The 17,466-nt window shown below is 41.5% G+C and overlaps 2 protein-coding genes across 3 annotated transcripts; one reads left to right on the top strand and one right to left on the bottom strand.

The window, feature by feature from the left end:
• Window positions 1-479: 479 nt before the first annotated feature.
• On the top strand, window positions 480-14,234 carry lg19h14orf180 (linkage group 19 C14orf180 homolog). 2 transcript variants are annotated; one of them, XM_018689992.2, is made up of 10 exons: window positions 480-943; window positions 1,791-1,821; window positions 5,214-5,300; window positions 6,660-6,780; window positions 8,687-8,717; window positions 8,833-8,941; window positions 11,038-11,201; window positions 11,361-11,493; window positions 12,094-12,120; window positions 12,548-14,234. In XM_018689992.2, the coding sequence occupies exons 1-10, from the start codon at window positions 791-793 to the stop codon at window positions 12,751-12,753; spliced, it is 1,062 nt and encodes a 353-aa protein (XP_018545508.1). In that variant the 5' UTR covers window positions 480-790; the 3' UTR covers window positions 12,754-14,234. The 2 variants fall into 2 exon arrangements, with proteins under 2 accessions (XP_018545508.1, XP_018545509.1); XM_018689993.2 differs by lacking the exon at window positions 12,094-12,120.
• A 346-nt stretch (window positions 14,235-14,580) lies between these two features.
• LOC108892450 (transmembrane protein 179) lies at window positions 14,581-16,774 on the bottom strand. Its single transcript, XM_018690000.2, has 4 exons — window positions 16,403-16,774; window positions 15,763-15,900; window positions 15,600-15,678; window positions 14,581-15,515 (listed from the first exon to the last, which is right to left on the bottom strand). Exons 1-4 carry the CDS (start codon window positions 16,702-16,704, stop codon window positions 15,342-15,344), a joined length of 693 nt encoding a protein of 230 aa, XP_018545516.1. The 5' UTR covers window positions 16,705-16,774; the 3' UTR covers window positions 14,581-15,341.
• Between the last annotated feature and the right edge of the window lie 692 nt (window positions 16,775-17,466).

Consider the following 17,466-nt stretch of genomic DNA (forward strand, 5'->3'; position numbering starts at 1 on the left):
AGCATCTACAAAAGCTTTGGTTTTTCTGTGGTAATGTGAAACATGCTCACACAGCATTTATTCTGGTTTGCTTGTTGGTGCATACTTCTTATGCACTCCTCATTTATAAATCATAAGTGGGGCAGTAGGACTTGAAATGGTTCTCTCACAGACTGTACATATACTGTACATAATACACTGCTCTGTGCATGTACAATAACAGAGAGGTTTAGCTTAGAACACAGGCTGAAATTTCAATCTTGTTGCATACTACATTTAGGTATACATAATAGAACATGTTCACACTATATTTGCTTTTCATCATCAAAACATACATCCTTGCAGTTTCCCTCTTCTACGATTGGAGAGAGACCCAGTGTGCTAAACACACTCTGGCGGAGCTACTGTACGTGAGCATAGCAGGGATTGGTCCAGAGCTCTGCCACTCAAACAGCAAATACTCTCCGACTTCCTCTGTCCTCCTTTCCTGGTGCAGCCTGGGAAGAGGGAGGGGAATGGATCTTTTCTGTGTGAGTCGCCGGAGCTCCCTCAGCCTGCTCCTTACCACCTGTCCTTGACTTACTGTGCACAGACGAGACTGAGAGGAAGCTGTGCTGCTGACTGATCGGCCAGTACCTTTCTGTCTGTGTTTATGTGAACAGCTGCATTTTTTAAAATCTTTCACTAGTGTGTGTGTGGCTGTTTCTTTCTACCTGTGGTGCTTCAGCGGAGTGGCGAAGAGAGAGGAACATTTGTCCTCAGCCGGTGGAGCTCTGATGGGAGGCAGTGCTGGCTCTGGCTGGGACTGGGGATGCTGAACGGGGGGAGGGAGGGCCTGTTTGAGCTGGGACAGCAGCTCCAGCAGCAGGGGGAGTACCAGGCCGCCCTCCACTGCTTCCTCAGCTGCCTGTTGGGACTGACCCATGTGCAGAGCTTCACCTCTCTGCCCAACTGCCTACACCAGGTGAGCTAGATGAGGACCAGCACACACACACACACACACACACACAAAACCACACACACAGCCTGTATGTTTCCCGCTTCCTTTCTTTGTCTTGCACACACATACCAACATGCATGTACATATTCATCACATGCAGCCACAAAATTTGCTGTCTCATGTATTTGCACAGCTGTATAAGCACATTTGCATCACTTCTCCTTTAGAGCATCATACATTATCACATATCACAGCACACAGGACACATTCAACCTTGATATCTCTAACACCAATGTCAAATCTAACAGCACAGTCCATCATGTGTTCCTGTGTTGACACTGTAAGATCATTTCCATCTCAGTAGGACTGATAGTGTGTATGCTGCTAAATGAGATATTGGATGTGGGGCTAAAACCCACATCAGAGTGTTGTCAGACAACTCATATTGTCATAAATACTGCCGTATCCAGTTCATGTCTGTCCCATTGTGTGTGGGCTAATGTTTTGCTATTTTTGAGGTCATGGGCATTAATGTTACTGTGCTGTGTAGCCAGGCCAAAGTCTCAGCAGATTACATACTGGAGTACTTTACAAGGCCTTCCTACAAAGGCAAGGCTACAATTTTAATTCTGTTTAGTAGCGCCTGAAGGAACGTCACTGATGTCAAAACATAGCCTTTACTCCAGAACTTTGGAACGCATGGTATGATGTTGACCAGACCAATGGTGCTCAGAGGAGGGCAGAATCACTTGTTTTGACAGCCCATGACATCATGCATACAGAATACATGCGTGCACACACGGGACTCATGTTGGAAATGAATTATTTAATACTTAATCATGTCCCTTGGTTGTTTCTCTGTGCTTTACAGATTGCAGAGCTCTTCATCACGGAAAAGAATTGTATCCTTTACTCACAAAATCAGGGAAAATCTATCTCTGTTCACCATCAGATGTCTGACTCTTTTACTTTCACTGTCCCATGAGTGTTAGCAAAGCAGCTAACTACAAAACTAGCATTCTATTTCTGTGTGGTGAACGTGTAAAGGATTGTCACTGGAGGCGGGTATGGCAAATTCCAGCACAATGGAGGATGTAGACTCTTTATAGAAAGCAGTGTAAACCGAGAGGGATGAGTGGATGTCTTTGGGCAAGTTCATAATAACACATTTGTCCCAGAATGCCACACGTTTTGTGTGTAGCTCAGCCTGTGTGTCTGTCTCTTAAGAGGATTTGTAGGCTCTTATCTGCGCACAACAGAGTGGGAGAGCACTAATTAACCTGTATCTGCACTGACTAGCCTGTGCATCACCACTTCACTGCTTCTATAAACTATAGCAGTATAGGACATAGAGATAATAGAGAGGTGTTGCATTTCAGGATATATTACCTCCATGGCTCCTCTCCCCGTTACTGAGACACTCCAACACTTAACTTGCCAGCTCAGGTTATCTACCTCAGCAAGGCTGCACCCCTCACTGTCCATTTTCCAAAATAGGTCAATTTGCTGAGCTGAGCTTCATCAATAGCCATCAGGGTTGGTCCCTCTCAGCATGAAAGGATAGCTACTTAAGAGGGTCGTCTACCATGACGGGGTTAAATCTTTTGACATACAGTCCAATATTACGTAACATCATCAATAGTAATGGTGTCATGTTGTGTCAACTGTGGCGTTTTTATGTATGGTAGAGTTACCATGTTATATTCTTTTACTTGTAGTATAAAATTACAGCCATACGAATCTAACCACACCTTACACTGTTTAGTAGGTCAGTGTAGTTGAGAGGGGTAATTTGAAATGAGGAAAAAAGACACAAAAAATTTGATTATTACACAATATAATACAGCAAGAATACAATCTAATGTGTATATAAATAAGAATCATTGTGGGTCAAAAGTCTAGACTTGTAGGCTGTTGATCATTGAAATGTTGGAAACAAAATGTTTCCAACATTTGGAAACAAAATGTTTCCAACATTTCCCTCAGTTTTTTTTTTTTCCCCCCTAATGAGCATCATAAGAGACAAAGCAGTGACGTAGTGATCTTTGCGATGGTTCCTCTGGGGAGAGAGGTGAAGGGCCATCATGCTCAAACTGGAAGCAGGATGTGGGAACTTTTCTGTTTCACAAGACTGTTTACAACCGCAGCATTTGCAGTCTCTCCTCATGTGTTGTCTCTAGGTTTAACCAAATCCACGATTAGTAAACAAAGCTGAATTTTCATATTCAGAGTATCCTGACTTCATCCTGGTGTACTGGCTTTATTCCAGAAAAATATTCTGTGTTAGGTGCATTTGATAATGATAGTGGCAGTGCCATGACCGCTTAAGGTTTGATGTATTGTTATTAGAGCTGGCAGTATACACCAGTGACCTTTGTGTAAAGCCAAAAGCTCTTTTGGCTGCTGAGTGTTTACTGATAGATGTTTCTTGGAAAGTATATTGACCAGGACAAATTGATTTTAATCTCAAATACAAGGGAATATCAAACAAAAATCTGCACACCTCCTACATTTACATTTTGAGTGGGTATGCAGTACAGAAAGCAGTAATAGACACAAACATCAGCTAATCCATATAGTGGTATCACATCTAATATTTGAATACAAAATAAATGAATCTGTATAACTCTACAGGAAGTCCCAGATTCCTGCTGAGAGGTGTTGATAGTATACTTCATGAGGTTGTATCAGTGGACCCTAGGCAGACCAATGCAACATATGTGATCAGATGTGCCTTTGAATTTGCTAGTGTTAATGCAAGTTCTTGTCGAGTTTTGAAGTGCAGTTCCAATTACCAGTCCGTGTGTGTGTGTGTGTGTGTGTGTGTGTGTGTGTGTGTAGATGAGTGGAGTGGAGTCCATTCCCTGGAGAGGATTGTGTGAGGTTCCTGTTGTGGCGTTGTTGTGGTCCAGCCAGGCTAAGAATAGCAGGCAGAAGTAGTGCTCTGACCTTTGATGAAGGCTGTTCCCCTAATCCTCCCTCCCAGATGGTCCACCTCATACTCACCTTACTCCCAGCTGCCAGGTGACTCCCAGGAGCTGGGACACAAATAATACATTTCTAATCATCCTTTAGTTTCTCTCAGGATTTGTTCAAAACATCAACAAATACCACCATTTGTGGTATTCTGTGCAATAATAATATTATCCCAGAGAGTTTCACTTTGATATTAAAAATGCTGGGTTTTCAGGACGGGTTGCTATGTTATCTCTCAATGTACTGTACTTGTATATTAAATTACTCAGATGTACATCCACTAATAGCTTCCATCCACCATCCTTTCTTATATCTTGGGTGCTCACAAGCAAACATTTTTAAAGATTGTTCTTTAATCTTTCTGTACAATAACTGTCCTTTTCTTTTCTTGAGGATCATATGCACAGTTTATCCGTGTCATGGTTTCCCGGGTGGATGTGAGGCTCGCCTGTTTTGTTCAGTAGTGTGGAGTGCTGACATTATTCTCCTGGTGACAAAATGAAGGAAACCAGCTGCTGTGGTTTTCAGCTCCAAGCTTAACTGTTCTCAGAGAGTGGAAAATTATTATCCATCTTTCCAACCTCAATATAAAATTTGGCAAGTAATGTGGTCAAGTAGTGTGGTCATCAAAAGTGAAATACCTACAATGGAATTTATAGTGTTTTACACTTGAGAGATCTGGTGTTAAGTAGGACATTTAGACAGGCAGGGCTGTGTTTATTTTAAGCATTCTCTGTCCCATTGGTCTTTAAATTCACCTGACGAACATCAGTGGTGTCATTTTACAGGGGGACGGACACTACACACGCAGAATGTTTTTGACAAAGTGAATAGGTTCTATTTTTAGGATGCTTTAAATAGAGAGTCTTTTCATGGAAACAAAACTAGCATTCAGATCCATCAAAAGCAGACTGTACAAAACATAAAACCAAAAGATAAAATCAGACATTAAATAAGAAATGTCATACAAGATATGAGGGTGTAATCTGATAAAACTATACTGTAAGACTCAGCAAACTTTTTTTGCATCACAGTTGCTCCATTTAAAACAAAAAGCCACAAAAAACAATAGCACAGACACCAGCTGTTGAAATCTCTATTGCAAAATGCTCAACTTCAGGGTCAACAATCTGCTTGGGGCTACCACACACACACACACACACACACACACACACACACATTCTTTTTATCCAGAGGGGTCATTCTCAAGAGGGGTGAAAAAAAAATAGTGTTGAGCTGGGCAACAAGGCTGTTTTTAACATCAACAACTGACTAATCCTGTTGACAACTGAGACTGATCCTTCATCCATATAAACAGATGGGAAGGCCCTCCAGTTCATCCAGGCTGAAAAAATGTTCTATGAGGTGGCACTGATCGAGCTCACGGCTCTTCAGGGGAGCACAGGCAAGTACTTTTGACGTTGTTGTATTAATGTATGCTTCTAGGTAATTTGCCACTAATTATTATACTAAGTGCCAAATTACAGAGTTATTTCTACAGAAATTTTCAAGGAATTAGAAAATAAAGGACAAATCATATAAAACTGAACTTTTTTTTTCTTTTCACTTGGCTGTTGGCAGATAGGGGAAATGGCCAGAGTGATGCAAAAATTCTGTGGAATCAAATTTTATTTTTCATTTAATTTTGAGGCTGTTAGCAAAGCACTAAAGACAGTGAAGCAGTTCACTGGCTGACAGACTATGTTTGTAGTGGGCAGATCTCCAAAGTGACTTGTGTGTAACCTGCAACTACAAACTAACCAGTAAATTATATAAATACTGTTATACATTGTTTTCTGTGACAGTGCAAAAATCTATTCTATTAACTCATTAAACCAATATGAAATGAGGCCCCATGTTTCCCAAGTCCATCTTTGTTTACAATATACCTGGTGAAGCTTTAAGTGAGCATTCACAGCAAGGCCACTCATTCATCACCTGCCGCTGCTCCAGACGTCTGCCTCTTCCTCCCTGTCTGCTGCTGAGGACAGCAGCGCAGTGTAGCGTGGGCACAGTGGAAGAGATCAGGGACAGGCGTAGTAGAAGACAAATGGCCACACTTTGCACTATCTCATTAGGAGTTGTGTGTCGCTATAGAATACTGAACCCCCTGATTCAGCACTCAGTCAGATTGAATGCTGGACTTCTCCAGGGGCTGAGCAGAGCTGGCACAGTAGCTGCAGCTTACAAGCTTCCTTCCTCTGCCCTGTGTCATTTTCAAATGTTCCTGTCTCTGTATTTCCCCACTGACAGCCAACATAATTGTCATTCTGTGGTTTTTGTGATGCAAACAAAAATCTTACCTGTTACAATGATTTATTTGCACCTTCTCTCGGCATTGATTACAAGCCAAACTTATTTCCACCTCTATTATAATATGTGTGGTGTGTGGAGAGCACTTGGTGTGTACAATACATACTGTATGTTTGTGGTTTGTCACTGTGTGCATGCATGTGTCTCACTGTTCCAGTGGGCGTGGTGAGTGTGTTGTTTGACTCCCTTATCTGCTTTCTCCTGCTCTTATCTCTGCTCTCTTCTCTCCAGTCCTCAGTTGACTCCCATCTGCTGTTCAAGCTTAAAGTCCACAACAGTGCCAGACAGGCTGATAGCCAGATACCGAGGCTTTGGGGCTTTATTTTTCAAACTCTGTGTTAGTAGAGAGGTAAAGGCAGGAAAGAGTAGTGAGGAGCGAGGGATAGGTTGTTAAACGGAGTGGTTTGTTGGCGGGCAGACTGTGATTCCATGCCCTGTGTTTGTGTAACAGGGCCTCAGGAGGAGGCTACACTGGGCTCTGCAGGATGGACGACCCCAGAGGAGCTTTCGGAGCAGGCCTCCCAGGCTCAGCACCTCGAACGGCTGGCTCAGCTCTGCATCATGAGCAAACAGTAGGTAAAACTGTGTCCTGCTGTAGTTTCTGTTGGTGTAATTAATGGGGCGTTAAATCCCCTGTGGCCTCATCGCAAGTGAATTTACAGTTACATAAATTTACTTTTATGACTCTTTTATCACCAGCTTTGTATACAGTTAAAATACTGTATGCATATATATAAAGCAGATACATATATATAAAGAAATATATATGTTTGTCATTTCACAAAGCTGACTTGAAAATGGTGCTGATTCAGATGTAACAAAGCAAACAATATATTGCTTGTTATCAGTTTCATTACGCAAGCAGCAGCTCAGAAATCATTTTGAGATAAATATTTTGAGATAAATATCACTGAAATTAATGATTTGCCTTGCTTGAGTAAACTTGTGTGACAGATTTTTGTAACATTTCATAGTCATGTGTAAATAATTTGAAACAACAGTAAATAATGCTCTTACCCTGTCACAAATAGGACATTTTGGTTACAGACAAAAATGTAAGCATATTCGTGTCCATGTGCACGTCCACACATTTGCCTTTTTGGAATGGAAATTTTTTGAACTAGATAAACTCCGGGTCCAAGTCTTTTTTTTGCCAGAGTTGAATTTCCCTGTAGATGTAGAGAAAAGAGACACCACACTCTACGTGAGTGTTACAGGAGGAACACCTTAACTGGATCTGGTGTCTCTTGTTGCAGGGGTACTTTGTTAGGCCGTAGCATGCGTCCATTTTCTGTGCCTCTGTTGTCATTGTTGGGATTAGGCCATTTAACCTGATTGCCAGAGAGGGTGACAGAGGGTGGAAGGTTTGCTCTGTGGAGGGCTGGTCATGGTGCTTCATTAATGCAAGGAGCATACAGTAGTTAAACTATGAATGAGATGGTACTGACTGTGGTATGAAATTTGATTCTTGCCTTTGATCTTTTCTTGGAGATTTTAGAAACTTACCCTGTGAAGACTATAAAAGTTGAAAGAAAATGATGAACATAAAAAAAAAAAACCTGACTTTGTTTTCTCTAAGTAGGGCAATGGTCTTAGAGTTCCATATAGTCCACAGTCATTACTCTCTCCACAATAAGCTTCAGCTTCAGTCTTTCTTTCCTGCAGGCAGGAAGAGGTAATACTTCCTGAATCTTTCAGTGATATCGTAGGAAGTCCTTTGGGCCAGTGAAGGGCTTTTCTGTCTTTGCCGATCAGGTGTCTCCTGAGAAGGACCTTCTAAAGCAGTGCAAACTGACACCTGGCCATTACTAATTGAAGGGAAGTGTGGGTTTGGAACAGCGAAGCTGACATCTGTCACACTAAACAGAGCTTGCTCTACATCTATAGGCACACGTGAGGGTGTGAGGGTGATGAATGTCCTTGGCTGGTTTTTCCAGGGCAGATATGAACGGAACAGCTGGCAAATCCTCAGTGCGCCACATCATGTTCACCTAGCTTAGCACTAAGCAGAGGAGTGATGGAAGGGCACGAGTCAGTAAACCAACCTGTAAGCACCATGCCTTCTGTAATTCTCCCTGGAAAATAGACAGGGGCAGTCAGTGATGGCAGAAATAGAAGGCTTCCACTTCCTCCTTGAGGCGCCTGAGCACCTGCAGCTCTGCTGTCTGTGTCCAATCACCACACACACATGTTTAGATTTGTCACGCTGATTTACTCTAAACACTGAAACAGATACGCTCACCTGACAGCACAGCACAGGCCACTAGACTTGATTAAGGTCAGGTATTGTTATTGTCTTTTGTAATATTTACTGTAGGGAGGATGTGGAGACAGGTTTAATCTGATAATTCAGTCATCCATTTTTAAAAGACTGCTTTCGTTTTCAGCAGGTAGACATTTTCTTACTCCAGTGGCACAGAGAAATAAGTGGTAGTGCAAGTGTTTAATGCCACCATTTTCCTTTCCTTTTCCTTTCAGGCCTCACCTTGCCCTAGAATACAGCGGTAAGGTATGTGAATTTTATCGTTTTCTTTGTTTCCTCCCCAGATTGTTGATCCAACAAAACTTGTTATGGTACTCTTTCCTGTGTAAGCTTTAAATTCATATGCCTCTGCATCTTTCAGGCTACAAAGATCCACCAGAGGGCCTTTGGTAACGATCACCCAATTACAGCCAGAAGCCTGGAGCTTATGGCAACCGTCTATGCTGAAATTGGCAAGACTGAATATTCAGGTAAGTGCTCAACAGGGAGGAGTGGCACAGGAAACACTAATGTCATTCTGAAGTAATGTTGCGACATAAGAATGACGACCGTATCCAGACTAATAGATAGTGGAAAGCAAACATGGGTGTATGATTCAGAAACCAACACTGGAGGACACCCCTCTCAGCAGCTTAACACTGTTAAGACACAGTCTGACATGTGAGGGTGGAGACCTTACTGTCTGGTGAGGTATGACAATACCAGAACAGTGGCGTTAATGTGAAGAGGCAAATTATCCCTTCTGCTTTAGAGAGCACACCACAGCAGACTGTGGGTGTGGTTTAAGGTACTTCACTTAGCTTTTAAACCATGTCAACCATTAAAAATGTTGAATTAATAAACACTTGAAGTAATGTTGGACACAAGAATTGTTTTATACAGACCAATGAAGAAATGAAACTTTGTGACAGTTTCAGGGCACAGTTCTGTTGTACAGTATGTATATATGCTTGGCTTGCATCAGAAGGGAGCAGCACTCTGCCTGACTCTGAACTCTGCATTTTTGTGAAGACTGCTGTGGTGTAAAAAGCAGTATGAAGAAACCAGCCTTGTTGTTGAGTCAGCTTTCAGGGGCAGTGGTGCTGAACACAGCCAGCTACATAAAGACAGCTGTATGGAGCATATAAAAACACAGATTTACAATTATTCCTTGTTGTTCACCCCAGGTGGTCTCAAACATGTGTGGTGAAACAGTGAGGGGTCAGACAGAGGTGGTTGTTTCTGCAGATCAGCGCACACGTGTGCGCTTATTGTGACCTTTTATTTTGTATTGTACACAGAGGAATCCTCCTTGACCCACAGTGAGACGCTTCAATAGAGGAATATTTACATGTTTGCAGCTCTTGTCCCCTAGATGCCCTTCACTGTAAACTGGGTCAAGTCACCCTCCTCCTGCTAACAAACGATTTGCGTATATTTGCAAGTTGAGTTAGAGTATATCAGCTGTGGTTAGACTGTGGTGATGTAGCAGTATGTGGGAATATTTGATAATATATTGAAACTACAATTAGCCAAACTACTAAGGAAATGTCTGAAAATCAGTTGAACCTAACGGTTAATTTTTTAGAAAAGGAAGTCCTTCTTCAGCTTTATTTACATTTTTTTTATTTGTACATGTTTAATCATTAAAACCTAAGGTGCATAATGATTTTTTTTTTACTGTCTCAAATAATGTTCATATAATCTCTTATAGAATAAATTTAACTTTAAAAAGGCAGTTTTTTTTAATGCCTTGATTTCTTATCATCTGTAGAGTCTCTAGTCCAAAGAGTTTCGATGTTGCTTGGCCTTGGCTGGTGCAGCATCTTTCTGCCTTACTTACCTCAAATCTTCTCTAAGTAACATGACTACCGTGCATTCACAAGAAAGTCTGCTCAAGTAATGGCTTACTAATTAAGTTATTTGTAAGAAAGCCCTTCATCAAGATTTAAAAAGATGCAAAACGTTTGTTAATTAAAATCTTGTCTTTCATGGATAAAACATGTTTGTTTTGACACACTGCCTGTCGCTCTCTGTGTCTCTCTCTCTCTCTCAATCAGCCAGTCTCCATAGGTTACTGTAGTTGTAATTGATCCAAAACAGTAACAGACCGACTTATCAGTTGATTAAATCACTGATCGGTCAGTGATCCATTTTATTTAGATTTTGTTAGAGAGATGGGAAACTTCAAGACAAAAGAAATAAAGTCTTTCCTTTTCCCCTTTCCTTTTTAAATACTGGTTGGTGGTACATTTATTTTTAGAAAAAATTAGATCAGAACAATATTAAAATTTGTAACTTCTTTTTCAATTATTAAAGTCCTGGAATAGTAAATATCAAAGCTTTTAATGCAAAGACACTGGGGGGAGCTTTTTGACTGTCTTCATATCAGTGTTTGTAACATGAACCTTCTAAGCTCTGTCTGGCACTGACAGAGTTAACACTGGTGTCTTCTCCATCACATTTGCATGTTCAACTCTGTATGTTTAACTCTCACCTGATTGTCTGTCTTCAGAGTAAACTGCAGTATGTGAAACAGCGCTAGATCACTTCTCATGCACTGTAATGGTCATGGTTCTCTTACTAGACTCCCTGGGTCAGTGTGTGTCTGCGCTGTCCAAACGCTTTGCTGCTGCAGAGTCCATCAGAGACACCGTCAACTGTCTTCCTCATTCCCACCGGGAGAAACACTCAGAGGTCCGCCACAGAAAGGACACCCACCACCAACAGGAGGACGCACAGAAACCTAAGGTAAAGACAACACCTGCAGGTATCTTCAGCACAGCTAGTCTGGATATGAGTAGCTTGTTTGTAAAAAATCAGTGCCTCCCGGCTTGTTTGTTGCTGCTCTTTTGAAATTTCTCTGGAGCTTGTAATGAGTATACCCACCCTGAACTGTATCAAATGTAGGTAACCAATGGCAAAATCCCCACCTCCATTCTAAAGAGGCCAAGCCCTAACTACGGGTCAGACACAGAACCCAACCACAGACGGAAAGGCGAGCGGAGGGTTCGATTCAGGGAGCCAGAGACCACGGTACATGGTGAGAAAACATACAAGTAAACAGTTTGCAGAGAAGGTTCAAATGGTGTTTGTTCAACCAGAGAGAACATGCTGCCCTCTGGTGCTGCAACACCTCGATCAAACTAGTGCAGAGACTGAATATTGCACATATTTTCTACAGCCTGTTCATGTTAGCTCTACATGTACAGAAGCACGAAGGGAATGCATTGATACAGTTAAAATATGAATGTAATTATGATTGTTTATAGTATTTTCCTCAAAATTTGTGCCATCCCAGCTTAAGGAACCCTCTCAACCCCCTATGTAACCAGTGTTGTTTATGTACTTAGCAGTGAAGAGAGAAAACAAAATGCATTAAAACATCCCTAGATTGCATCGTAAACTATTTCCCTATGGGGATTCCGTACTATTTAAAAATAATGTAATGCCAAGAGACGTCCAAACATGAGCAAGTGATTTACTCTTCATAATTAATTATGCATGCAAATGAGGCACCATGAAGTCTGTTCCAGGGAGATAGTAGAGTCTATGGGGGCACAGCAGCTGGTTTGTAGCTGCTGTACATCACAGAGGTTGCCTCTTGTTGACTGACTGGCCTCTTTTTCTGTCGGCTTCACAGACATCCCTTACTGTGACTGTTTAGGGGGTAAGTTTCTCTGGAAGTGTTTAGAGTCACAATGTTAATTTGCATGAGGACGTGAAGAAAAACACTGCACCTTTGAATACTGGATCTTACTAAGTGTGGAAAAGCATCAAGGAAAATGATGTAGGTTCATAGTTAGGTAGAAATTGTGAGCTAAACGTCACTTTGTATTAACTTTTTTGGCTGCCACGCAATATGGACTTCACTACCAGCCCCTTTATATTAATGTTTGAGGCACAGAAAGCACAGTTTGTGTAACAAGGCTCCACTACACTCTGTCACAGGTGTGCAGTCACATTAAATCCTCCTATCAAAAACTTGCCTCCTCCCAGGTCTCAGAAGTAAGAGACAGACCTGTGCATGTGATAGTTCCCGTGCTCATTTACAAATCAAAATTGGGAAAATAGGTGCTTTTTTTCTCTGTGCGCAGCCTACGAGACGACGCCATCCCGCCCCCACCTCGCCCTGTTCACTTGCCTCTTCCTGCTGATGTCATTCCTGGGTGTGGCCATGTACTGCACGGACCGCCGGCGCCCGCAGCGGGTGTGCGAGGAGCTGGAGGCCGCTTTGGCTGTCTACCTGCTGCATATGAAACAACTTCTGTGGGGCTGCTGGATATGGCTGACCATGCAATGACTGAGACTGACCACAGGCGGAGACATGGAGCCTCCTTTACTTTTTTCCAGACCCCTCTCTCCCTCTTTTTCCTCCTATCTTTGAAGGTGCCCAGGCCTACAAACACCTCAGCCATTTGGCAAGGCTCTGTACACTGTGGTGTTGAACCACTCTCACAGTGAAAAAGGGAAAAATGTATGATCCCAGAAATATGTAGCTTCCATGTCTGTATGTATATATGTATCAAGGTGGTGGGCATGCCACTCCTTATTTAAGTTGTAATGACATTTTTGCCCATCTGCAATGTTGACGCTCACATATAACGCTCACTTAATCACTACAACCATGTGATTTTTCAGTTCACGTCACAGTCTATTGTATGTGAGTGAATGTCTCCATGGGAATGCAAATATTTATTTTGTTACAGTACATGATTTGTGTATATCAGATATTACACAAAACTGAATGTGTATATATGGATCAATATACTAAGGACTATCACAATATTCAGCCTTGTATTTGCACATAAATGAATGTAGAGATGTTTGGAAACAGCTTTGACTGGCACAGCGCACATTCAGGAGGAGGAGGACGGAAGCACAAATGTGTTAACTGTTCGCTAATGATCCGTGAGAAAGACAACACAGGGCTGCATCACTTCACAGGTTGAATGACTAACAGATGAAAAACACCTCTTTCTTTACAGACTTTATACTGTCTGTTCTTCTGTATGACTGACTGTCAGCTGATTCCACTGAGGAGAGAATCTGCAGCACAATATTAGTATCTATCATCGAATATACTCAAACAGAATGAATGCTAATGCTTTTAAAAGTGTTCCTCTTTATAACTGCTTGAATCCCACAAAATATCCTTTATCTAAATGTTATTTATTCTTCTATACTGTATATCTGCATCAACGCAAATATCCAACTTTCAATTATTTTAAATTTTTTAAAATTTTTGTTACCTGTTACATTTCTATTTAAAAACAATAATATTCAGGTTTTAATGGTGATGTCAAATGCTCATTAAGCTTTGGACAAGTGTAAGGATGGGTGTGGGCTAAACAAATATTTACATAAAAACATCCTTATATCAAGTTCATTACTGTTTTTGAGGCCAAACACAGAAATATGACAGATACACTCTATACTATACTGTCTCTTATTGTACGAGTCCCTTCATCAAATGAAGCAATTAAAATTCAGACAGCCAAACCACCACACAAATGGATTATAGGGATCAAAGGGCACAGTGATGCACATCCCACAGACCTTTCATTATGAGCAATAACACACATCACATAGTTTCCGGTAAAACATTGTTCTTTATATAACAGGTTTCAGGGAACTCAAAGGAAAAGTATTGGATTTTAGAGATCTCACATCTGAATGTCAAAGCAATATGAGGCTAATAACGCCTGTATAGAAGAAAGAAATACTCTCAACTCTGTACTGTCAAACTAAATTGTCATTAGCAATAAAACAATACCCAGTGAACTTATGTCCTGTATATGCACATTTAGCTTAGAAGCTGCATTTCACGGCTGTCCAAACATTTATGGTCACTTTGAAAGAAGTGCCTTTATGGAGGGTTTTCTTAGTTCCTACCGTTTTATGATTTCAATTGTTTTGAATAAAACTGTCATTGCCTATCAAAGTCAAGCAGATGACTTGCTTTCTTCCTGTAGGGACAGTTAGTGAGTGTGTAATGTGAATGGAACAGGGAGAGAAATGCATGCAGGTACATTTGTGCATCTATTCACAGTAATGCAGTATATTGGTTTGTAGCCTATACAGTGTGAGGGAGAAGCCTGAGTTACTATATGGCACAAGATAGGATCTGTTTTTGTTTTTTTTTTCTTTTTATCTCACAAAGATTGCTTAAAGCATTTTTGGACTGGCTGCCTGATCCATGAATGTTCTGATCTACAATTTGTCATTTTTATAAAACACCTTTATGTAACTGTTGTTAAAAGTGTAAATACACTGCAAAAAGCACACATCATTTTACTTTGCTGCAGCATGCAAAGAATTCTCACTTCACAAAGACGCAGTGCGTATCCTACCAGAATAAAAGCCTATAGGAACACATTTATTGGTGTAGAAAACAAAAGAACATCCCTTTACATCTAAAAACCACCCTATTAATTTTGTCATGCATTAGGTCCATGCACAAGTTTCACAAAGACAATGATCCATCGGCCAATCTGTCCAAGCCATTAATACTGTGCTGCTAAATAGAAACTGGATGTACATCTCCATTAAATGGTTTCAGTACTATCAAAGCTTAGACATGGTTGTGTGACTTGAAGAGGAATGCACACAGTGAATGGATAAACTCAACAAAGCAGGACTCTTCAAGAATTAACAACCACTGGTAGATTTTTTTTTTTTTTTTTAGGGAAAATCGATCATCTATGGAGAACAAAGCTATAAACCTGCTGTTTGATTCAATGCACTGTCAATGGGAGCAAAAGCCAATTGATTTTGATTGTCTACACAGGCAAACATTGGTGTTTCTCATGGCAGGTGAGAGAGGACTGTACGGTTGAGTGTGAATGACTGTGTGTGTGAGCATCATCTGATTTATTTATTTTTTTTTTCCTAAATCAGGCCGGTCTTGAGGTCAGAGCCGTGGCGTGACGAGCGGCCGAGCAGCAGGTCCTTCTCGTGGATCAGGCTGTCCAGCAGGTCCTCTTGTCTGTAGTTGTGGTAGACCTTCAGGAAGGCCATCACCGCGATCCCAAGCCAGGTAAGCCAAGCAGCCCACAGGCCAAACTGAAAGAGAGAGATCACTGTAAATATGACTAATATTGGGGATTTTTTGAGACTATTCGGATACCATCAAAATAATAAAACTACCTGAGCTATAGCAAACTGGTCATAAAAAGCAGAGTTGTCCAGGCCAAGCTCTAGATCTGTGTCCTGCAGGTCCTCACAGCTGAAAAAAAAAATCATTTATGAGAACCACTGCACTGTGTGATGAAATTCTCTGAAAAGCAGAGGTGATGTGCAGCTCTCTCACCTGCTAGGCATGGTCCCACCCTCAGTGATGGCGTCGCACCACAGGTTGAAGCCCACACTGACGATGGTGCTGGACAGGAAGACTGTGAATACCACCAGGGAGCTGATCAGCAGGTTGAGGAAAGCGTTGAAGATGGAGCTGCAAGCAAAAGGAAAAACCGTCTCATCTCTGCTTAGCATCTAAAACATTTTCAGTCATGTCTTTCTGGAACATGTAGTCCTATGAAACCAAAATACAGTCAGGACTTCTAATCTTTCATTGATTGACTGAGTAATGCCTTTAAGTCTCATGAAAATACTGACAGAATCTGGACTGATGTCACCAAACACCACAGTCTATGATTTTCAAAGGCAACATAACTGTAGTCCCTCCGTCTTTCTAATGGAGGACAGCAATGACTGGTCGTTTTTACAGGGTTTATTCAGTGGTTGGTTTCTGTTATTTCACAGCCTGTGATACAATACATACAGTCTATAATTCTGTCAGAACAACGCACGGACAAGGGCGTGGGAGATGGAGAGGAAAAACACATTTACACTGAGACGTTAAACCTGAGTGGTTTAGCCTGTCTGTCCTACTGAGCTTTTCATGGAGCTGCTATTGACTTGTGTAGAACGAGCACAAGTGAACTGTCACTCACTCATCATGTCCTTTGCACAGAAAGAACAGGAGCCTCCATGCCTGCACTGCGGACAGAATGAGGGACGCTATCCCGACAAAAGTGATGAAGCTGCAGGAGGACTCGGGTCCCCACTCCTCCACGATGAAGCGCTGCTTCGACACAGTGATGTTCTCGTTTTGCCACATACCCCGCGTGAAGAGCAGACATTTTCCCCCGAAATCCTCCGTGTTCTCGGACAGAGGCACCACGGCGATGAAACCGAACACGAAGGCTAAAAAATAAAGGATGCACTGGGCGAAAATTAAATTATCGAGGGCCATTTTTCCTGTCTCCCTCTTCTGCTCCCTGCGTCCTGGAGAAACTGCGGCTGCGCAGTAGGGGCAGAGATGAGCGGAGGAGCAGCCTCCGACAACGACGCGCTCTGCTGCAAATTAATGAGCAGGCTGAGAGGCCTTCAGGGCTCTCCATCTTATCTACATCCAAGCTGTGATATTCCTCTTCACTGGTGTTCCCATTCGCAACAGGCTTAAGTATTTAACAATTAATAATGACATTTAACACTTTAACATACCGTTTCCTAATCTTATTCCACACTGTTTGACAGCTGTACATTACTATATCAGCTTATCTCAGCCCTTCATTTGAGCTATAGATGTATACAATGAGATCTTTTCTTTTTTTTTTTTAAATTAAAGCCTCGACTCCATGTCTTTATGATTGCAATATTCCATTAAGTGGAAATGTTCTAGATGGTCTGTGCATCATTTTATACGTTATAGGTTTGAGAGCCAGAGAGAGTTTGTAACTTTGTAATGTAAAGTTATTGTATTTTCCCTGTGGTGTTGGAGTTTGTACTCCTGCCATCCCCCTTGTTAGCAAAATGACCAACTGCAATCCCTCATGTAGACGCATATAATTTAAGTAGTGAAATAAATGGTGCTAAAAAGATATTGCACAAAGCCAAGATCTTCTCATCTTTCTCATCTGATCACTTGTGTCATTGCTTTTGTGTAGGTGGATGGACAGCTACAAAATCTTTACTCAGCACGGTGGTTCTTTGATTGTGTCAACAAACCAGAGGA

This window comes from Lates calcarifer, linkage group LG19 (assembly GCF_001640805.2).
Source record: "Lates calcarifer isolate ASB-BC8 linkage group LG19, TLL_Latcal_v3, whole genome shotgun sequence".
In the NCBI taxonomy this organism is placed as follows: Eukaryota; Metazoa; Chordata; class Actinopteri; family Centropomidae; genus Lates; species Lates calcarifer.